The 23,610-nt window shown below is 35.3% G+C and overlaps 2 protein-coding genes across 2 annotated transcripts; one reads left to right on the forward strand and one right to left on the reverse strand.

The window, feature by feature from the left end:
• Nucleotides 1-6,155: 6,155 nt before the first annotated feature.
• Nucleotides 6,156-8,970, forward strand: LOC126706883 (nuclear poly(A) polymerase 1-like). Its single transcript, XM_050406456.1, has 2 exons — nt 6,156-6,451; nt 6,666-8,970. Exon 2 carries the CDS (start codon nt 6,688-6,690, stop codon nt 8,767-8,769), a length of 2,082 nt encoding a protein of 693 aa, XP_050262413.1. The 5' UTR covers nt 6,156-6,451; nt 6,666-6,687; the 3' UTR covers nt 8,770-8,970.
• Nucleotides 8,971-12,144: 3,174 nt separating this feature from the next.
• LOC126706221 (methylmalonate-semialdehyde dehydrogenase [acylating], mitochondrial) lies at nt 12,145-20,889 on the reverse strand. Its single transcript, XM_050405559.1, has 19 exons — nt 20,730-20,889; nt 20,508-20,617; nt 19,963-20,034; nt 19,691-19,852; nt 19,529-19,607; nt 19,272-19,426; nt 18,404-18,467; nt 17,522-17,601; nt 17,149-17,214; nt 16,152-16,202; nt 15,875-16,026; nt 14,654-14,744; nt 14,350-14,430; nt 13,285-13,362; nt 13,120-13,155; nt 12,981-13,024; nt 12,794-12,872; nt 12,436-12,526; nt 12,145-12,333 (listed from the first exon to the last, which is right to left on the reverse strand). Exons 1-19 carry the CDS (start codon nt 20,752-20,754, stop codon nt 12,224-12,226), a joined length of 1,626 nt encoding a protein of 541 aa, XP_050261516.1. The 5' UTR covers nt 20,755-20,889; the 3' UTR covers nt 12,145-12,223.
• Between the last annotated feature and the right edge of the window lie 2,721 nt (nt 20,890-23,610).

Consider the following 23,610-nt stretch of genomic DNA (forward strand, 5'->3'; position numbering starts at 1 on the left):
GAAAAAGAGGCTAGATGATTCAAAGGGTCGATGGGTGGAAAAGCTTCTGAGTGTGCTTTGGGCATACCGGACCACTCCACGGCGCTCCATGGGAGAGACTTCTTTCTTAATGACATATGGTGCAGAAGCGGTAATACCCGTGGAAACTAGGCTCCCTACTTTTCGGACTGGCGTGTTCGAAATGGGAGAAAATGATCAATTGATTTGCAAGCATCTGGATCTGATAGAAGAAGGCCGTGATGTGGCTTCGGTAAGGCTAGTTAACTATCAACAAAGGATCTGCTGAGGATACAACAAGGGAATCAAAAATAGGGAGTTCATTCCAAGAGATTTGATGTTGATTTTGGGAAATACCCGAGACCCAGCTATGGGAAAGCTAGGCCTGACTTGGGAAGGGCCTTATAAGGTCACATCCATTGCTGGGGTTGGAGCTTATCGGCGAGAATACTTGGATGAAAGACTTGTAGCTAGGCCATGGAATGTATTTAATTTAAAGAAGTATTACTTTTGATTGTCATATTGAAAATATGCACTATTTACACTTCTGTTTTATCTAAGTTTAGTAAATAATAATAAGTCCTATAAAGGCCCACTTCGAGATGCCGAAATAGTAGGGGAAATCAATCCCGAGGTACTAGACCCTGTCTTTGCCTTGGGTAAGTTTTAAGCTAAGTTTTCTGCCTTAGTCTAACTTCAGAGTCACTAATAGGAAATAAAATTGAAACTTCACAAAAATAAATCTCGAGGTACTAGACCCTGCCTTTGCCTCAGGTAAGTTTTAAGCTGAGTTCTCTACCTTAACCTAACTTCAGGGTCACAAATAGAAAACGAAATTAAAACTTTATTGAAAGTGAACCCCGTGGTACTAGACCCTATCTTTACCTCGGGTGGGTTTTAAGCTGAATTCTCTGCCTTAGCCTAACTTCAGGGTCACTAACAGAAAACGAAATTAAAACTTTATTGAAAGTGAAACCCGTGGTACTAGACCCTGTCTTTGCCTCGGATGGGTTTTAAGCTAAGTTCTCTACCTTAGCCTAACTTCCGGGTCACTAACAGAAAATGAAATTAAAACTTTATTGAAAGTAAGCCTCGAGGTACTAGACCTTGTCTTTGCCTCAAGTGAGTTGCGAACTGAGTTTTCTACCTTAGTATGATTCCATAGTCATTAACAGAAAGCTAGGTAATATAAGAAGAAAAAAAAGCTCTGTGGTAATGAACTTCATCTTTGTAATGAATGGGATTCAAACTGTTACTTTATTTAGTTTGTACATATGGACACTAGTGAAAGGCATGGATGAGACTTGATAGTGTGTAAGGGATGAGTTCCACAGAGTAAGTATCCTGGGTAAGTGATTAGCTAAGATTATTGCTTTAAGTCTGATCTAATAGTCAACTATTAGATATTATCAAAACTTAGCAAATTATTAATATAACTGAAAGCTAATAGCATTTCTCCCGTGAGAAAAACCATGAAAAATAATCACCATGTGTCTAAGAAACTCGGGAGATAGAAGTATGAAGCATAATTAGATGCAAAAACTTAGAAATACTTTCATAGATAAAAGTTTCAAACATTAATAATAATAATAATAATAACCCATAAGAAGTAATTAAGTACAAAATAAGAGCCCCTAAACTGGGCAAACTACAAAGTTGTATCTAAAGCAACATAAGTTAGAAGGAAATTAAACTTGTGGTGGCTCATCAGTGGAGGACACTGCTGTGGAGCTAGTTATCTCTCCTCCCGAGGTTGCAATAGGGCCAGTTCTTTCAACCTCACAGATGGGGGATTCATCATTGATGATGACCTGAATCTTGAGGTTGGGGATAATGAATAGCTCTTCGGGGATAGGAACATTATGCTTTAGCCTCAAGGGAGATGCAGCCTCCACTTCTAGCTTGTCCAAAGCTATAGTCCACCCTTTGGTAAAGTAAACTTGAAGGTTCTGCTGCATCTCGAGCTTTATAGTGGTGATGTGGTCATACTAGCCTTGGTAGTAGGCCTCTTGAATTTTGGCATCATCAATTACCACATAGCTTTTCAGCTCAACATCTTTCCCCGCGAGAGCAGTCCTGGCCTCCTGCAACTCTTTCTCCAAAGCCTCAGCCCTCTTAGTAATGGCTTTGGTGTTCTCCTCGGCTTCAAACCACAGCCTTTCAATCTCGGAAACTTTGTTCATGCCATCCGAGATCTTCCTTAGAAGATCCTCGTTGTCATTACTTAGTTCCTCGGCTCTAGCCTTGGCAGCTTGGTACCTTTCTTTGATCACCATGGAACATTGATATCCCTGCCATATAACAAAGGTAGTGTTTAAAAAAAAAAAATTGAATGAAATAATAAAAAAGAAGAGAAAATAGCAATAAGGAGGCAAGGAAAAGTTTGTTACCATGATGGATTCCCTCTTCATGTTGAGCAAGATGGATTCATCATCCCACTTGGCCCAGTGGTTCATGTATGCTAGAAATAAGAGAGCTTCACCAACACTCTCAGCCACTTTACCCCCACGGCCTTCTCTCCAGGGCCTAACCCTATCTATTGTAAGGAAGGGAACCCTGTCCACCATGAAAGTGTGGACATAAGAAGGAGCCTCTGTAGCATCAACTTGAAAGTCCCCTAGGTCAAGGGGGTGGGGGGGGGGGGGGAGTTTTCGGAATCAGGAGCTGTAGAGGATTGGCCTGCTCCCCTAGGACACTTCCGACTAGCCTTAGTCTTCTAGGTAGGAGTTGCAGTTGCCATAGTGACAGGAGCAGTTTGAATGGCCACAAGAGCATTGGCAGCTGGAGTAGAAGGAGTTTGAGTTCTGGGCACAATTAGAGTGGCCAAAATTTGTGCAAGAGTAACCTCACTTCGTTGGAACGTCATCTCGGTCGAAGAGTCTTCTAGGGGAATAGCAACAATATCAAGCTCTTCTCAGGGTGGCGAAGGGGTACGGGTAGGAGCGTGGTCTATTTTCTTCTTCCTTTGGTGTCGTGGGCGGTCAGCTGGAGTTGGCTTTACAACAGTGACCCCAAGGTCCATAGGAGTGAAAGGAGGAGGAGATTTACTCCAATATCTTCCCTTTTCTCGATGAGCACATTCTGAGGTAGATAGGATATATCCCTTGCAGCAGACATCAATATAAGGGAGCAAAAGCAAATGATGCTTTACAGTGATAGCCTTTCCCGCAGCTTGAAAGCTTCAATACACAGGAGAATATCCGAGAATGAGATAAGCTGCATGGAGCTGACCGTCAGGATGAGGATAGATTGGAGATCTCAGTAATCTGTTCAAGTCCGTGGAGTTGATCAATTGTCTCTTCTTCTTAAAAGTGTGATGCTCTGAAAAAGAAATAAGCAAAGGTTCGTCACATAGAATGTCTAAAAAAGCTCGAAAATGAGGCAAATTAGAAATAATAAGTTGGTATAAAGAAAAAATCCTATAAGATTTACCCACCTGCTTTACCCACACTTGTGGGGCAGTGGATTTTGCCGGGGTACCAATTTCTCAGGATGATCAGATAGTCTCCTTCTATCTCCTTGTCGGAATCCAAATGGCTAGAAATAAGCCTCACCTCCCCGTGCCGAATCTTGAAGTAAAACCCAGAGGTTTTACTATCTTGAAAACTATAGATGAAGTTGATGTCGTGCTTGGTAAACTTCAATCCAAGCCTCTTATTAAGGGTGTCTACACTACTAATGATCCTAAATACATTAGGAGTACATTGGTTGGAACAGACCTTAAAGTGGTGTAGGAAGTTAGTAAAGAGGTCACTCATGGGGATCCTCACTCCCCCCTCTACAATGGCAACGAGTGGGATTACCACTCTGCCTTCCCCTCTTGAAAGTATTGCCTCGAATTCCGGGTAATAACTCACTTCTACGTCATCAGGAAAGCTATATCCCCTCCTAAACTTAGCTAATCTCTTAGGGGTGTCAACCATAGATTTAAATTTCCCCATTATAAACAAAAAAATAAACTAAGAAGAAGAATACAAAGATAAAACTAAGCTAAAGGAAGAAAAGTAAACGAACTTACAACAGGAAGGAGAAGCAGAAGAAAAGGGGTCACTGAAGGCCGACTGAAGGTCGTCGAGAAGGAAGTGGTGGAGAGAAAAGAGAAAAGAGAAAAGAGAAGTTTTTTAAAGTTCTAACGAAATAATAACAGAGAAAGAGCCTAAAATAAGGTCTGAGGTCTCCCTTATATAGGAAAAGTGAGGGAGAGGAAGGGACAGATGAGACATTTCCTTTCCCGCACATTTTCCATTTTCCAAAGGGCCCATCTGGCTATCCATTCAGCAACATGTGCTAATGATTGTGGGGTGAGAAGCATGAGCATCTCCGCGGCATTTATTGCCTAACACTGCCACTGTTCATAAATACCAATTAATGTTTGCCACGTTTTTCTCGAACCACAATTCCCATATCAGTTATGATGACCAGGAGATCGTGGAGGGCTATTATGGGGAGTGGAACAGTCACTACACAGGTCTAAAGCCCAAGAAGTAATTAGGCCATGGGGAAAGAATTGGGCTTGGCCTGTGTATTGAAAGGAAAGCTCAATGGGTAATAAACCATGAAAAGAGGAAAGCTAGATCGTCCCAAGTATTAAGGAAAAGATGAGTGACACAGGAAATCAGTTCCTGTGGAAAAGGTAAGGTGCCAACTTACCTGAGGTATGATGCACGGATGATCTACGTGTGATTTCTGAGAGATTCCTAGAACCACGGGAAACTTTTGAAACATGCAAGAAGGTTGAAGATCTTTGCCTCCGTATTAATGATGGGGTTCTTACCTAACCTCTACCGCATTAAATACAAGTAAGACGGCCTGAATAGTACAAACAACCTCCAAAAGTTAGAGTTCTAGGATAAAGGTGGGGAGGGAACTGATAAAGTTAAGAAAAATATCCCTGAGACTCTGGCAGGCAACAAGACAACTGTAGTAATAAGAGTAAGGATTGAAGCTATAAAAGGGAGAGGAGAGGCAAAAGGCAAAGGATCCAAAAATGGGGGAAGGGAACATTTAGAAGAAAAATGAGTCACAAAGAGAGAAAGAGTAAGGGAAACACCTCGGGAACTTGGGAGTTATCTATTGTAATATCTAGGTTGAAATTGTAGTATTTGAGGTAAAAGAAATCAATTACTTGAGTCTCCCATTGTGGAGTGTTTATCCCTTGTTGTTTACTTATATGTTGTTTGTTCGAATAATTTGAGTGTGAATCTGTGAAGAACTCCACGGGGGCCAATTTTTGCGATCCCACAATTATCATCATCTTTCTATGTAATTGGAAAAAGATTCTTTGGTATCTATTTTTTGCTATTTTTCAACAGCTATTCTTATTTTTTAGTTCAAATTGTTTTTCTTGAAAAATGGTTAAAATAAAATTTGAAATAAATAAAAGATATTAAAGGTTAAGTAGTCAAATTGAAAAAAAAAAAAATACTCTCTTAAATATATCTAACTCCATATCTCATGTTTTTATCGGTATTAATAACTATCTAAAAATTCAAAACCTTTTTACATACATACATTTGTTTATTTTGAGCAAAAAGAACATCACACAACGGATTTTTTATTATTAAAAAACAGTCTTTGATCATGCACATAAAGTATGCATGAGGCTAATTATTTTTATTATACCTATCTTTTTTTTTTAAGGGTTTATTATACCTATATTTGATAATTAAAATAATATAATTTTATCAATGAATATTACTATGATAACTCAAAACAGAAATATAATAGAATTTCACAATCAATGGCATTCACTCTATGATAATTGTTCTTTATCATCAAAATAAGATATCAAGCGATTTTTGGTGTAAGCGTGGTTCAAAGCCTAAATCTCTTATTTAATAAAAAAAAGTAAGTTGTTTAATTATACTTAATTATATCAATTTTGACTAAAATTAGCTACAAAATTTTCAATATTGATAAAATAAAATCTTTATAATATTACTATGGATTGATAAAATAAGAAAATACAAGCCAATTTAAACCTCTATATTTTTTAGTAAAAAAATTCTTAAATGATTAGAAATTATTGATTAATATATTTGGGAACGAATATTAAAATGGGTTTTCTTTGGTTTTTATTTTTAAATTAATATTTAATGCCACCGACCTTCCACTTCCACCGACCTCAAACAAAATAAAAGGATTCCTAGTACCCAACGGACGTCTCACTTTCACTTTCCAGTTTTTAGTTTTCAAATTTCTCTCTCTGCGTGAAAAAGCAGCAATCTCTCATCCTGAGTCTGTATCTGAATCGAAGAAGAAGAAAGATTTCTCTCTCTCTCTCTGCGCGTGAAAAAGCAGCAATCTTTGAATCGAAGAAGAAGAAGAAAGAAAGATTTCTCTCTCTGTCTCTGCGTGAAAGAGCAACAATCGGCTTTGGACTCCTCGGCACGCTCCAACTCAATCACAAACGGAAACCCACTTTTAGGGTTTCATTCTACTGCTATATCTCTTTGTAATTTTTTTTTCTCTCTATTAGCCAAATTTTATGTATCTGGGTTTTTAATTTTGTTTGTAAGTTTTAAAATTTTGCTTAAATAGAATTGTATTACATTGCCTTTTTTCATGAATTCAGTGAATATTGAATAAATTTTACTGCCCATTGTTGAATTTTCTTCAATCTTCCGTAATAATTTTTGTTCTTATTTTCTTGTTTGGGTAAATTTTAGTTGCTACAATATTATATTGATAATGGCTATGCCCAAATCGAATCAAATGTGGGAACCGATTTCGACTGCTCAGCCTTCTGAATTAGATGTGAGTAGGACCCGGGAATTACAGAAGTTAATGGAGAATGCAGGGTTGTATGAGAGTCGTGAGGAAGCTCTGAAAAGGCAGGAGGTGTTGGGGAGGTTGGACCAAATTGTGAAATCATGGGTCAAAAAGGTTACTGAGGCTAAGGGGTATAATGAGGAGATGGTGGAAGAAGTAAATGCTGTTATCATTACATTTGGGTCTTATCGGTTGGGTGTAAATGGCCCAGGTGCTGATATTGACACGCTGTGTGTTGGGCCAAGGCACGTTACAAGGGAGGAAGATTTCTTTGGTGAACTTCATAGGATGCTGTCTGAGTTGCCTGAAGTGCAAGAGTTGCATCCTGTCCCTGATGCTCATGTTCCTGTCATGAAGTTTAAGTTCAATGGGGTTTCCATTGATCTTCTTTATGCGAATTTGGGGTTGTGGGTTATTCCGGATGATTTGGATCTTTCTGTACCATGTTTTCTGCAGGATTTGGATGAGAAGAGTGTGCTTAGTGTTAATGGATCTAGAGTTACTGATAAGATCTTGCGTATGGTTCCTAATGTCCAGAGTTTTCAGACGACACTGAGATGTATACGATATTGGGCTAAACAGCGTGGCATTTATTCGAATGTTGCAGGGTTTCTGGGTGGTATAAATTGGGCTATTCTGGTTGCTCGGATATGCCAGTTATACCCAACTGCATTGCCTAGTTTGTTGGTTTCTCGGTTTTTCAAGGTGTATAGCCAATGGCGGTGGCCTAATCCTGTTTTGCTATGTCCCATTGAAGGAGGATCTTTGGTGCTTCAGTCTTGGGATCCTAGAAGGAATTTCAGAGACAGGAACGATTTAATGCCCATAATCACACCAGCATATCCTTGCATCAACTCCAGTTACAATGTCTCTTCAAGTACACTCTGTATTATGCAGCAAGAATTTCAGAGGGGAAACAATATTTGTGAGGCAATGGATGCAAGTGTGACTGGCTGGAATTCTCTTTTTGAGAATTTTCTTTTCTTTGAAGCATATAAGAACTATCTACAGATAGATATAACTGCTCGGAAGGAAATTGATTTAATGAATTGGCAAGGATGGGTTGAATCTCGGCTTCGTCTGCTGACTTCAAAGATTGAGAGAGATACAAGAGGAATGCTACAGTGCCATCCACATCCTGGTGAATGTTTGGACAAATCCAAAAAATTCCACCGTTGTTATTTTATGGGCTTGCAGCGGAAACCAGGTGTTTGTGCTCAGGAAGGTGAACCGTTTGATATAAGCTTTACTGTTGAGGAATTTAAGAACACAGTGGGGATGTACACCTGTAAAAAGCCTGGGATGTGGATTGGTGTATGTCACATAAAACGAAATAATATTCCGCTGTTTGTCTTTCCTGGTGGAGTTAGGCCTGCCCGTCCCAAGAGAGTAGCCAGGGAAAATGGTGCTGCTGCTGAAGCTGATGAAGCCGGTAATGGAAAGAAGAGAAAAATAGATGAATCTATCACAGGCCATAAATTGAGAAAATATGATTCTATGGCAGGGACTAGGAATTCACCTTTGGCAGTGGAAGCTAAAGTAGAGGATTGTTCAATCACTGCAAGATGTCCTATTGTGGATTGTTCACAAAGTTGTCTAGGAGTTGAAGGGCCTTTCAGATTTAACCCACCAGTGGGAGCTTCATCTTCTGTTGGATGTTCATCAAGCTCTACCGCAGTTGAGATCCTTGTTTCTGATTTAGTTCCTGCTCCATCTGTGTGCCAGCAAGGTTCTTCCAAAGAACATGACAGATTTCAAGATGATGCGCAATCAACAGGTGAAGTTCAACAAAATTTTGGTGAAGGAACAAGGGTAGAGAATGACGGGGTACAGCAAGGAGTGGCTACCAGTAAAGATTGCTCTAATATCTTCAGGAATGATGGAGGGGTAGAGGAACTTGAGCCTACTGCACCATCCTCTAATGCAGTATCTGCTGCATACCTTGCCCCAAAGCCGGTTATCAAGTTTAATTTTACATCTTTGGTTAGAGCAAACTGCTAGAACAATACACAAAAATTCACTTGTCTTGAAAGCATTTTTCAAGGAGCGGATTCTGTATAGAGTGTCAGACCAACATTTTTTTTTTTTTTGGAGATGGCCTGGTTGCTATAGGGAAGTGTGTAGTTTACAACACAGGCTTCTTTCCTTTACAGACCTCTTGTATTAAAATTAATTTTCAATGAATGAATTCAGTTTTTGAGATTCTGTGTAGTTTACAACACAGGCTTCTTTCCTTTACAGGCCTCTCTCTCTCTCTCTCTCTCTCTCTCTCTCTCTCTCTCTCTCTCTCTCTCTCTCTCTCTCTCTCTCTCTCTCTCTGTGCGTGTGTGTGTGCACGCTTGTGTGCAACTGTGTGCTTAGATGATATAACTTATAAAAGGCCTTGTCTTTCATTTCATAATGGAATCCTTTCTTTTTGTTTAATTATTATTTCATATGTCTTATTTTATCTCACTCTTTCAGAATTATTGCCTTTTAATTTACAATTATGAGGAAACTGATTCTAAGCTTTTCTCTGTTTTATGTCATGCATTTATCCTTTCTTCTTTTCCTGCAATGTATTTGCAGGCCTCTCTTCTCATTGGGGTATCCTCTGTCTCTGTCTCTGTCTCTCTTAACATGTACTGTTTCCCTCCTTTCGTTATATACATCTGTTGAGGTGGAAGTTGTTGGTGATAATAATGGTGATCGTGTTTTGTAATAGATCCGCTTAAATTTGGCTATTGAGAGTATTAGTAAATTGAATTTGGACACTTGAAAGTTGGTTACTTATTGAATTCTCAATTCTTTGATTTCATTCTTGAGAAATGTTTTCATGAAGCTTCTTGAATGTAATTCGTAATGTACACAGAATCAAATTGGTAAGCATGGCAACTTGGTGATCTGTGTACATTTAGAAAAATATACTCTTGTGCATTTTTTGCCCAGTTGTCTTAACTTGGATTACTTAAGAGATTTCCCCGATCTGCTTTGCTTTTCAATCCTCGAAAATGTAATGAATATTATGGAAAATTGAAAATTGAATATTAGTAAAGCATACTGTTTGTTCTGGATTTTCATAATCAATGGGAAGTGACAACTACTTTCAGAATCTTGTTAATTTGGTCCTTTATAGTTACCAATATGTGGCTGTAGATTATCTTCTCTTTTCCTCCAGTTTCTGGCAAATGGGGTAAAACTAAAGTGTTAGTCTTGTTTGTGGTCTCCTTTATCAAGAATTGGAGAATCATGTTACATAATTAATAATTTTATCGTGCTTTGTCATCCAGAGCTAGTTGATTAACTTATCTCTTATATTATTTACATGTTTTTATTCATTTATTTATTTTGTGTCCATATAAGTCTACCATATTTTGACCAAATTTTTAGCTATGGAGATTTCAATTTTTAATATGTGGGGATTTAGCTTCAATTATTTTCTCTGTATATAAAATAGTAGGTTTACCTTTATCAAGAACAAGGGTCTTAATTCTATGTTACAATAAGTTCTATTTCTAAGGAGTGGACGAATCAATTTGTACGTAACAAAAAAGGTAATTGATGATTAGGGTGTCATTTTTTTTTTCAAACAATGGTCAATTTTGATTTGCATGTTACGGAATGCATTTGATCAGTTCTTTTTTAGAAGTAAGGGACATAAATATGATTTTACCAATTTGATGTTCAAATTTTGGACCAGTTAATTGATTGCTCATTGGACACTCCCGTGTCAATATTGTTCTAAACTAATAACTCTGCTAAGTTGCAAGTTATGGCTTCTATGCCAAAATTGTTATATTGGAGTTCTACCTAGAGGAAAAATTGGTCGATTATTATATGTATTTTTCTTCGAGTTGCATTGTTTACAGCCAAGGTTTTTCTAAGAGCTTGCAAGATGAGAGATGATCAGTTTGAATTTGGAGAAACATAATCAGGTTCTGAGATTGTTTGGGAATATGAGTTTGGATTCTGAAGGGAATTTGGGAACAAATAGAGATTAAGTATTGTCTGGCTTGAAGATTCAGGAGAAAACAAAAATCAAGGCAGGAGAAGAAGTCTCTTGAGCAGTAGATTGGTCCATCAAGTGCAAATGAAGGTTATGCTCCACAGATAAACCATAGTTCCAAGCCTTCACCTTTAAAAAACTCACAAAGAAGGTATGATGAACTTTAAAATTTTCTCTTCCAAGTGTGGATAGTGTCTCTCTTTGATATGCTATATTAGATCCATTGCAGATATGCAACCATTAAGTCGTAGTTTTTGAGACTAAACTAATGCTTAGGTTGCTGTGAAAAGTGGAGGGTATAGTTTTTGGCATCCAAATAAGCTTGGATTGTATGTTGCAGTGTCCAAAGCTAAACCACACCAAGTTGGGGGCGTAAAAAAAAAGACATCTGTATTAGTGTGATGGACTTCGTAAGTACTATAATCACTGAAGATAAATATAGTGTCTAAAAAATGCCATCAGCTTCACCAAAGGCTGCTTCCTTGGAAGGATTCAGATGGTCAACTCTCCATATTGGAAAAAGCACCTTCTCTCACAAAGAACAGTTATGAAAGGAAATCAAGCGGATCAATTGGGGAAAAGAGTAAAATAATTAAAAAGGATTGTCCTAGTATCCAAGAGGTGCCTTCAGTTTTCTATCTGCCCAACTGGTTTATAAGTATTACAGAAGAGGAAGCCCATACGGCTGCAAATATGTACATTGCTTTTTCTTATTTTTGTGGGGGTGGCCTGTTTGCTACAGGGACTGAGGGAAGTGTGCAATTCTTCTTTGCATTACAGACCTCTTGTATTGAAATTATTTTCCTGAATTCAATCATAGAGAGTCTTTCTCCCTCTTGGCTAAAGCAGAGGATGTCTTGATTGAACTTAAAGATAGTCCACTAAAATACAACATAATCCAGAAATTATTGCACTCGAATTATAGGCAGCAGATGGAATGGGACACTCTGGTCATGTAGGTAATCAATTATGCAAATGGGTCTTAACAAAACTTTCAAAAACCACCACTTAGAGTTGTAGTTGCATCGATAGTTTTCAAGTTCCAAGAACTTGAAGTTGTACATGTCAAATTTATCTTGTCGTTTGGCAACGAAAATATGAGATAACTTGCAATTAAGAACAAATCCTAATATTAGCCAATGTGGTTTCTTATTAAAAAAATAATAATAAAAAAAAATTCAATTTGGTTTGGCTTGTTATTTCTGTCAAGTTTGCTAATCAAACATGATGGTTAAAATTTGCTTTTGATTTTTATTGCCTTGTCAATAGACCTTAAATTGTCAAAAATGTATTATTATTCAGACAGTGATTAACTTCAAAAATTTTAACGTCAATATACAACCATGGTCTCCCTTGAAAAAGTTTTCTGATTTCACCACTGAGCACAAGCATAGAAGAAAGATCACCTTGTTGTTAATTTATTGGAGAGTTTACAATAAGTTTTGGAAAAGAAACTATTAACATAAATTATTACACTTTAGAAGTTGGCATTGCCAGATTAGCTCCAGTGCCGCTTGGCAAATCCTTCCATTGCTGAGTGACTGTTTTGATTTGGGTGAAAAAATTAACTCCAGCCTTGCCTGAAAATTAAATAATAAAAAAATCAATTAAATACAAGTAACAACTACAGTGAAAGGAAAAAAAAAATGTAGTTACAGATCAAAGAAAGGAAGATATTTTACCGTAGAAATTGAGATCGCCTGCAAAAGATGCCTTAGAGCCAGTAAATGAGAAGAACGGCAAAGGAACTGGGATAGGAACATTGATGCCAACCTGAGTCAAAACAGAAAAAAGTTGAGAATTATGTATTCCACTTAAAGCACTGGCAGTGGCAAAACTATAGTTTGAGAAACCAATACAGCTCAGTAATTTTATCAAGTCATGCAAAGTTCTAAATCTTTCCATCACATATAATGACACAAATGTGGTGAAAAGGGTGTCAGAAGAAGTGGTTCATATAGTTGATAAATAATTGCCATGCAGTTGAAAACCAATCTGTACGAAGCTCCAAGACATAATAATTGATGAAGTCACTCTTACCTGGCCAGCTTCAATTTCAGTTTGAAATTTCCTTGCAGCTACACCAGATGTAGTAAATATAGAAGCCCCATTTCCATATCTGTTCCAGAAGTATAAGTCACATACAAATCACATGTAATACTTCTTTAAGAGAATTAGAAAAAGTATGGTAATATATACAACAAGAGAAGAAAATTTAAGGAAGTACTTGTTTCTGTTAACAATATTTATGGCCTCTTCGAAACTGTCAGCCTGATGTTGAGAGGGACAGAAAAATTGTATGTTAATATCTCCATACTAGGAAATCAAAAACCTGATTGATAAAAACAATGGAGTAATGAACACACCTCCATGCAAATAAGAACCGGGCCAAAAATTTCCTCCTGCAAATGCGGAGGTAGAAAAACGTCAGCATTGTTCTGAAGTCAGAGTTCTACTCTTTTTATCCAATGGGAATAACATGGTTCTTTTGACAACATTTGGGAAGAAAAGGATTAAATGAAAGGGGATACCTTGTAGCACTCCATGTTGGCTGTGACATCTGATAAAATGGTGGGGCCAATAAAATTCCCATGCTCATATCCAGGGACCTATTTGTCAATCATGAATAAATTGATTAGTAGACCAGTTTCTGAAATGCTGAAATTAAACAAATGGGGAACCACCACCTTGTCAAGCACCAATTATCACTCTTGAGAAAGAAACGCATATACCAGGGGTTTTTTTAGGTTTCACATGACCAAAACAGTTGCAATTTTTATGTCTATAGAAATTAATTTAAGAGAGTGAAAGATGTAATAAATTACCCACACAAATCTAATACTAAAACTTACTCAGATAGATATGCAGTGAAATTGCCCAAGTTCATAGAGGCCCATAAACTTACATTCATGTCTAACAGAGTGCTTAATTGTCAAAGGCAATTCAAATTGATATTAAGTGTGGGTTTGGATACCGCTTATTTTGCTGAAAACTGAAAACAATAAAAAAATAATTTCCGGTTACTGTTCACTTTTTAAATTACTGTTCATTTTCCTATTTGCACCGTTCATGGGAGGTGCTGAGCTAAAAAAAATAAAAATAATAAATAAATAAAAAGCAAAAACGCAAACGCAGCAGGACGCAGACGCCAATCCAAACAGACTCTAAGCTAAACAAGTCTGAATTGTAGAGGGGCTTCCTCAAAGTCATATTTAAGTTGTTAAGCTTGTATAGATACCAACTTTTTTTCTTTTCTGATGAGTAATAAATTTTTTATTCATATGTTAAAATAGATTCACCCAAGTATACACAACGTATACAGTTCAGGATCAAAAGATACCAACTATTTGTACTGTTTTAATGTGTTTCCTATGCATTAAAGTTCCTTCAATCACCTACCAAATCAAATCTTATGCATCCAATTGCTTCTTTCATTCACCACAATTCCTGCTTGCTATTTCCAGCTATGATGCAAAGTACATATACTATGCTTCTTGCATAACACAATTTATCATCCACTATTCATTACAGAAGCTAAAAAAATTCTGGTACGACACACAGAAAGACAGTAGAATGTTAAAGATACCAAAAAGTACCACTATATCTCTCCCATCAAGGACCAGTCTGGCACCACTTTCAACACCACTTTGAATTAATCTGTGTATTCGTTCCTTTGCCTGTAAACACAAGTAAAATTTAAAGGTAATCCAGTCTGAAACCCGCTGAAGACTGATTCAAACATAGACCAAGAAGTGCCAATAAGCTGCTACTCATACAGCTAAATAGAAGTTTTCATAAATGATGCAAAACAAATAATGGAAAGTAAGGAAGTTTTCAGCTTCACTTGTTACCAGAATTAGCTGTCTGAAGTTGGAAAATATTTGGAAATTGTGTACGTACCTGTTTGCTAATTACTGGACCAAGGTCTGCATCAGGTTCTGTTCCAGCATTTACTTTAAGAGCTTTGGCTCGTTCCACTAGTTTATTCTCCCTGAAAAGGTTCAAATGAATTATTTTTGAAGGTTTAGACTAAAATATACCCATGTAAATCAACAGACTTAAAGTCCTGAAAGAACCTGCTTTAAATGGAAGGTCAAAATGTGTAGAATACCTATTCAAGACAACATCTCTACAGGTATGAAATCTGTCTCTTACAGGTTTGATATAAGTCACATACTGATACACATGTTTGTAAAAGTTGAGGAATAGAATCATAGTTCATTGAATATTTATTAGGTTAATTTTCATTTATTTTTCTACCACGTAGATGGCACAAAAATGAGATAGGTATTATGCCTAACATACTAGCAAATTCAATTATCCTTCTCCAGAAAACAAGAAATCGAACTGGAAGTTTTGACAGCTTACTCATCTTTGTCTCCTTTGGATGTAAGATGAATTTGAAAGCTATATATACATGCAAATTTAACACATATTCAACCTTACATTCAGAACATTAATGTCACATTCACATACATCAGAAAATCAAATATCTTCATTATCCTCAATGGTGACATTTTGTGAAGACCCTCCAGGTCTAGATATTAAGATTTCGTTTTCAGGGAAGATAATTCCAGCTTCCAGAGAAATTTTATAATTGTTAGGACTCCTTTAGAAAACTTAATTCACAGCAGGATGAGGACATGTTATGACAGGGAGTGTTTAAAATAATGGAGAGAAGAAGTCTTCACTTTATAAGACCAAGGAAACATAGAACTGGATAGTAAAAAAGATAATAATAGCCTGCTATCAGAATAGGAGTGGGTAAAATGGGAGAATGCAAAAGGAAATTACGGAATTTAAAATTAGAATGGGTAACAGGTGAGAATACAAAATGAGATTAGAAACCTTGCAAACTGATCAAGGATGGTTTAAAGATAAAAGTAGAGCAATTTGGCTAAGTTAAGAAGATGAGAGTAGTTGAAGCATTTCAATTTCTTATAGGTACATGCACTTACTGAAGGTCAAAACTCGATTTAGAAAACTTCTATATCCACGACCTTCAGTGTAACAAACATGACATGGAACCTCCGACTTCCAGGATAGGAGCATAAAAGATAGACTAATATTAAAGGCATAAAAATGAAGAAATAGAATGCGCCAGGAAGCAAAGCATATTACCATGACTTTAAGCCTCCAACAAAAACAACTGTGCTGAGTGCCATGCACCTTTGTCCAGCAGCACCAAAACCAGCAGCAACTAGAGCATTTAAAGTAGCATCCTCATTTGCGTCAGGCATGACAATTGCATGATTTTTTGCCCCCATATTGGACTGAAGATAATAGTTAACAAAATAGCGAGTTCAATTCAACTTTAGCCGTTGCATGCATATAAAAGAAACCACATTACTCATAAGAGGAATGGAATACTTTTTGCCAAAGTAGAAATGATGCTTACCTGAACACGCTTCCCTTTAGCTGATGCTCTTGCATATATGTGCATTCCAGCCTTTGATAAAAGAATAAGAATATCATGTGAGAATATGGCTAAGAGTCTAAGATACATTGAGTTACAAATTATAGATGATAAATAAGCTCCAATGACAACAAAACTATGATGAACAGAGCCAAGCTGACCATCTATTCTATTTCACCTATACAATGGAGGAACATAAACAATTTTTTTTTTTAATAAATCTCAGACTGAATTTAAACAACTGTGTATGAACACCATCATGATACAGGCCATGCAAAAGTAGCAATAGTGTCCTAATCGCCAATTTTTGGGACAAACTAGCTTATATTAAGGTGGTCAGTGGAAAATATCAATGTTTTTAATTGGTAAAGTATACACACACCCGCTGTCTTGACCCATTACTTCATTCCCAACCCTCTTTTAACAAGTGAGTAGGTTCCATTTGCGATACAGCTTGTTGACTCAACTCACAACAATGTGAGAACAAAGAAAGCTACAATTTTCATAACAAAATTATCTTAAAAGAAAATATAAACCTAGAACAAACAACTCATAAAGGAAAAAGCTACATTTTCCCTATGGATTATAATTACTCTTTCCAATTTAAAACTAAAACATTTAAAATCTCAATGGAAATTAAACCCAGTTTCGAAGTCATGCTGAGAGTTGTCCTATACATCATGCAGACCTTAAAAGATTGAGTTCAGTTACTGGAGCTGACTGAACTGAAATTGTAGGTCAGCAAATCAAGGGCTGACTATGTGGTTATGTAGTCACAGAAGGAATCTTTCATCACTTGGACAAGAAACGAAATGACAGATAAGTATTTGTTTCTACTTATATGAACTACTTTGTAAGCCTAAACTGTTCAAATTTTAAAGACACATAACAGGATCACAAAGGGTACAGACTATGAAAAAAAAAAAAAAAAAACATATAGAAATTGGATTCATGAAATTAATGTTTTGAGATAACTTACAGTATTAGAACCAACAAATGATACAGCTCTGATATCTTCATCATCACAAATAGCATTAACAATATCCTGCCATAAAATGAAGGATACTAAGAAAACCAATTCTTTAGGAGATGCAACATTTAGTGACATCAAATCACCAAAGCATTGCAAGTTTGTCTTCCAAAAAAAAAAAAAAAAAAAAGATTCATACTGCACAAGCTGTATGTCACAGACCCATCGGATAGTAAACTCATTAAAATCACAACTTTATATCTTTATCATTTTAAAAGTAACAGATCAATAAAAGATCCCACATGAGTCCTTGAGTGCATTAATATATGGACAATTATCAGGATCCAACAGCTAGTAACAATCATTAAAGTAAAGAGCATACATTGGTGCCATGCACGATATTTAAGACACCATTAGGCAAACCAGCCTCCATTGCCAACTCTGCAAGCAGTATAGAAGCCCCTGGAAAAAAATATACAAATCACTTCCAAGTAGAAGCACAAAAATTCAATTTTTTTCCACACATAACAAAAAAAATATATTGACATGGAAAGGTAACCTCAATTAACATGCACACTAATTTAATTATAACCTCATATATGGAATGAAAAAAGATAGCAATGCATAATTCACACATGCATAACCTCATCACAGCAGTTACGGCTTCAATAACTAGCCCTATGGAAAGAACTAAGAACAAAGGGTGGAGATGATCAATTACTCTATGATACTTATCAAAAAAAAAAAAAAAGATGATCAACGACTCTATGATTAAGACAAGGTTCACTTGCATAATTACTCTAGCTTGCCTTAAGAAATTAAGCTAGTATTCTTCCTTCAATTTTGGAAACCCAACTTCACTTAACAAAAAAAAGGCCTGAAAATTATTAATTGCTTTCTTGATAACAGTATGCATTTGATTTTTAGCAAACAAGCAAAGATTGTATAATGGCAGTTTTAGATCTATAAAGTCAAACAGCTATATGACTCAACAAATCCAATATCAAGCATCTAAAAAATTAATTCATCAATGAAAACTTGGTCACAACTCCGGCATATTCTACAATCCTCAATCCCAGGTGCTTCACAAACCTATGCAGGCAGGCTCATGTGCTAGAAGCACCATCACAACAGAATAAGTTCTTTTGCATAGATCCAAGGGGGAAGAAAATTTTGAATCCTTTTTCTAGGATTATATAGTTCATAGTATCATGAAGAAGATAATGCTCAATGGCTACGCTACCAAGAAGAAGATCAGAATTACCTGGATCTTTTTCAGATGGCTTTAATATAAAGGTATTCCCGCATGTAACTGCAACTGGGAACATCTGCAAAATTATCATAAAACCAACACTTAGAAACTATCTTCTTCTTGGGAGAAATGAATAGCTACTATTTAAGCACCGTAAAAACTAATTAAACAAGACCCAGAAAAAGTACAATTAAAAAAATAAAATAAATAAAATAAAAACCAGTGATTTTATGCTTGTGAGAAATAACAACTTAAGGCAAATAGTGTTTTTTTTTTTTTTTTTGCAGAAGCAAAATAAAATACAGAGCACCTAATTTTTTCCTGCTTTTTGGGAAAATGTGTTAATGGCAATCAAAGTTGAAAGAAAAAAAAACTTTACCATGGATCTATTGCATTCTGTTATGGAAGATGTTAGAGTCAAGCTGGGTGAAAGGAAAAAAAAAAAAAAAAAAAGACATCTAAACAGGAGCTGTGTCCATTGGTGCATGCCTTACTGTTTCAAAAATGATTAAACTAGTGCACTTTAGCTTCAATTTGCAGCTGTTTGTGTTCATTTTATGCTTGTTGCATAAAAATCTTTCCCTTTGTTTTGAGAAAAATCTCATTCATTTATGCATTCTCATGCAAGAGAAAGAGAGAGAGAGTGTGTGTTTGACCAGATTTCACTCTAACAAAATGCTTTCTCCATCTTAATCACAATTTTGCTGGTTGAATTTCTCAACCTAATTCAACCATATGGTAACTGTCATAACAAGCCTATGATTTCAAATAAGCAATGCAGTCTACACCATAGAGCAAAACTATAATCAATGATTATGGGAAATGGAAAGGACCAGTCTTAAAAGTAAGTAACAAGGAGTAAAACATATAGCAGGCTTACCCATAAGGGAATCATTGCTGGAAAGTTGAAGGGACAAATCCCAGCACATATGCCAAGTGGCTCTCTAATGCTGTAAGTATCAATTCCTTTTGATACATTGGAAACATACTCCCCCATTTGTAGAGTTGCCATTCCACAAGCATGTTCAACCACCTCTACAAGAGGAAAACAAAGACAGCAAAGAGGTCCATCATCACTAAGTGACTACAAAATCCTCTTAAAGAGAAAAGAGCAAAGTGCAAAGAAAACACACTAACCTAGCCCACGGAACACATCCCCTTGGGCATCCTTCAATGTCTTTCCCTGTTCAGTTGTGATGTTTAAGGCAAGCTTATCCTGGAACAACAACAGAGTGATCCAAATTTGTCAATCAACTGATTTTGAGAAACCAAATATACCAATGACTCTGACAGACTTACAATGTCTCTCCGGATAAGCTCTTGAAGCTTGAACATGATACGCTGACGGGTTGTAACTGGGGTGTTACGCCATGATAGAAAAGCCTGCTTTGCTGAAGATACTGCAGCTTTAAACTCTTCATTTGTAGTCAGTGGAACTTGTGAAACAACTTCTTGTGTTGCCTATTACCAAATCAGAAATCAATCAGACCCCCACCAAAAAGCAAAATATTGGCTCATAATTCTGTAGTAAATGTAAAAGTAAGCAGTATGGTGCATCTTAAGATCCTTACAGGGTTTATGACATCAATGGAAGCTAGTGATTGCGAATCAACAAATGCGCCTCCAATAAGATTGGGAACCCTCTGATAACATAAGACCAGTAAAACAAAGTTGAGAAAATAGCATATATTAAATTCTAGAAGCATCAACACTGACTGGCTGTGTATTGTTGGACAAATACATTCTACAATTCTGTGAAAATTCTAATTCCTTAGCTTCACTGTGATATTGCTCGTTAGATCTCTAAAACAAAAGCAAACAAACAAACAAAAATTGTAAATTTATTGGTCCAAAAAGTAAAATCAAATCTTTAATCTGTAATCAGATTTTATGCAACCCAAATACCATTTCCCATCAACTCCTTTTGATTCATTTCCACAAAAATTACAGGGTTTAAAAAAAAAACAAAAAACACTTCCATTAACATACCATTTGATAGCTAAACTTAACATTCTATAAGCATAATTTAATTTTAAAAAAAGAAAACACAATCCTAAGCAAAGTTACATGTGTGTATGTGTGTGTATATATATATATATGTATGTTTTAAGAATACCAGAGGGTTAGGTTGCTTAGAAGAGGGCTTTGTGGCCGTAGAGAAATGGGTGTTTCTCAAAGCGAAGATTTGAGGCCTTAAACTCAAAGCCTTCAAGTTCAAATTCCTCACTGCAACAACAATCAAAATTATATTTTCTAAACTACCAAGACCAATACCACCAAAAAAACAAAAAACAAATTGAATTGGTAATAAAAATGAAATTCGATTTATGAAATCAACCTCGTTGAATCGAAAACTGCAACATTTTTTACTTCGAGGATGTTGATGATGATTATGTTCGGATAGTCTATGAGCTGTGACTCAGCAGTCAGCAGACTCAGCACTAAACTCTCTCAGCTTTTGTAGTGCAATTGGCCTGGCCCATATAATACTATATCTTATATATTTTATAATATATAGTTACTTAATATAGTTATTATTTACTTATTACAACAATTGGAGAGATTCTCTCAAAAAAAAAAAAAAAAACAATTGGATAGATGATTTGAACCTAGACGTATTTCTTAAAAACACGTTAAAGAAGTCTATAGAATTAAAACCTCTTGCCATAAATTCAATGTAATTCACACATTTAATTCACTCATATACAATATTAAAAAAAAAAAAAAAAAAAAAAAAAAAAAAAAAAAGTGGGGGGAGTGGGAGGGACAAATAGGGTAAGAAAACAATACCATCCCTTGAATCTTTTTCATTTTCTGACTTCGATCTTATTTGGTCCTTAGTTCCTTATTTTTGATCCTATAAAACCAGATATACAAGAACAGCAATTACTCCAATAACCTTGAAAGTAGTTATAATACAATGTTTGTTATTTAAAATATTTTACTTACAATTTTCATAACAAATAAATCAAAATCACATACAACAATCAAAATCATATGAGCAATAAAAACAATTAAAAAAAAAAACAACAACAACAACACCACTGAGAGAATTACCTTGTAAGAAAAAACTACTTCTTCCTCTAAGAGAGAAAAAAGAGGTTTATTTATTTAGATAAAACAGAGGAAGAGACACAGTTATTTATATTTGATTTTGTCAACTGAGTGTCTATTTTAAGGGATATGAATAAGAGTTTATATTTGAATTAAAATAAACAATTAACTAAAAAAATAGTGTATTCAAAATAGTATAAACATGAGAGGTTTTTTTTTTTTTTTCATTGTTTTTCTTTGAACTGGGGAGAGGTGTTTTATTCAGATGAAGGGGGGGGGGGAGCCTAAATTGTTTATTTTTTATTTAAAAAAATGAAACAGTTGTATTATACTTGACAAACGTCAAAGAAGAAAGGAAAACAAAAAAAAATTTAGACTATTTAAAAAAAGCTATTTTATTTTTGAATTTGGCAAAGAAACGTGGAGAATGAGAGACATGGATGGAACTGCTTTTTAAATTTATCTAAAATTTAGGAGTTTTTAAATTAATAATTTTACATGCCTAATCATATTATTTAAACTATCTAAACATATGATTTTAAGGGTATTTTGGTATGCCAAATGATGAAACCCAAACAAGGGAATGATGTTTTTAGTAGTATTAATAACATGCTCAAGCGCTTTCTAGGTCGTCTCAGACCTTGCAATTGTCTTTTCTTCCCCCAAAAAGAAATATATATATATATATATATATATCCCATTTGGAGTACCAAAGTTCATCTATTTAGAAAGTTTAAATAATAGAGTTAGATAGTTTTTTTGATCCACGATTCTTCCTCCCCATGCACGTTTCTTTGTCAAATTCAAATATTAAAAATAAAATAGCTTTTTTTAGATAGTCTCAAATAGCTTTTTCCCCTTTTTTCTCTCATGTTAGTCAAGTATAATACAACTTCTTCATTTTTTTTATAAAAAATAAACAACTCATATTAGTATTTTTTTAGCTAACTATCTTTAAATTTATCCTAAAACTTTGTCCTAAAATTTAGGCTTTTTCCCCCTTTTTAATCTGAATAAATCTTTTCTAATGTTTTATTGCTCATGTAATTTTGATTGTTGTATATGATTTTGATTTATTTTTATGGAAATTGTAAGAAAACTATTTCAAATAATAAACATTGTATTATAACTATTTTTAGGATTATTAGAGCCATTGCAATTGTTGTATATCTGGTTTTATGGGGGAAAAGTTAAGGAACTAGAAGACCAAATGATGTCGAAGTCAAACATGAAAAAGGTTCAAGGGATGACACTGTTTTCTTACCATATTTGTTTTTTTTTTTTTTTTTTTCTTCCCCCTTCTTTCCCTTTCAATTCTCCTTAAATGTTATTTTTTGTTGTATATGAATGAATTTCATGTGTCAATAGTTTTTTTTTTTTTCATTTTTTTGGCATTCTTTTTGTAATTTTGTAATTGTGAACTATAGAATTTCAAGGAGAAAAATGTAGTTATTTAATTTATTTTATTGCAATTGGTTCGTCAATGATGATAGGTTCTAGAATGAAAATGATATAGAAACAGAAGAGATAAAATAGGGTGAAATTCTTGTGAAAAAGAAGGTCATGAGTCAATGCCTAATATTAGTAGGAAAACATGTAAACTACAAATTGTTATGAATAAAAAATTATGATACTATGTCCCAAAAGATTAAAAAAAAAGAAAAAGAAAAAAGAAGAAGCTAATCGCACGCTTTAAGCACATGTAATGAGGGCATGAGGCTAATATTTTATAATATAATTCTAGTTACTTAATATAGCTTTTAGTTATTACATCAATCAAAAAGTCAGATTCTTTTATAAACATTCGAGCTTGTGCAAATTTCTATTTATTTTTTTATTTAAGCATAAGAACTTACTCTTTTTTTTTAATATTTAAAATACACACTTTTCAAAACACCACATATCAGATTATCTATTTTACACTATATTTTATTAAAATATCAATTTTCTTTATTTTTCTAATTATTTTTTTTTCCTTTACACACACAATAACCACTGTGGGGCCCAGCGATTTATGGGCCGAGCCCATTTATTCATGGGGAGCCCTAAGGCCCAAGCCGAAGAGGGTTACAGTCCAAACTCAATAACGTGAAGCACAAATTGGGCCGGAGAAGCAGCCGAGGACAGTGCAGTCCTCGGCTGACCCAAAGCTCCACCAAGAAGAA

This window comes from Quercus robur, chromosome 11 (assembly GCF_932294415.1).
Source record: "Quercus robur chromosome 11, dhQueRobu3.1, whole genome shotgun sequence".
In the NCBI taxonomy this organism is placed as follows: domain Eukaryota; kingdom Viridiplantae; phylum Streptophyta; class Magnoliopsida; order Fagales; family Fagaceae; genus Quercus; species Quercus robur.

Coding starts and splice junctions, on each gene's coding strand:
- LOC126706883 (XM_050406456.1), top strand. CDS start 6,688: ATGGCTATGCCCAAATCGAATCAAATGTGGGAACCGATTTCGACTGCT.
- LOC126706221 (XM_050405559.1), bottom strand. CDS start 20,754: ATGTTGCAGTTTTCGATTCAACGAG. Junction 20,035..20,507: donor CTAAGCAACCTAACCCTCTG/GTATTCTTAAAA, acceptor TTATGTTATCAG/AGGGTTCCCAATCTTATTGG. Junction 17,215..17,521: donor ATATCGTGCATGGCACCAAT/GTATGCTCTTTA, acceptor ATTTTATGGCAG/GATATTGTTAATGCTATTTG.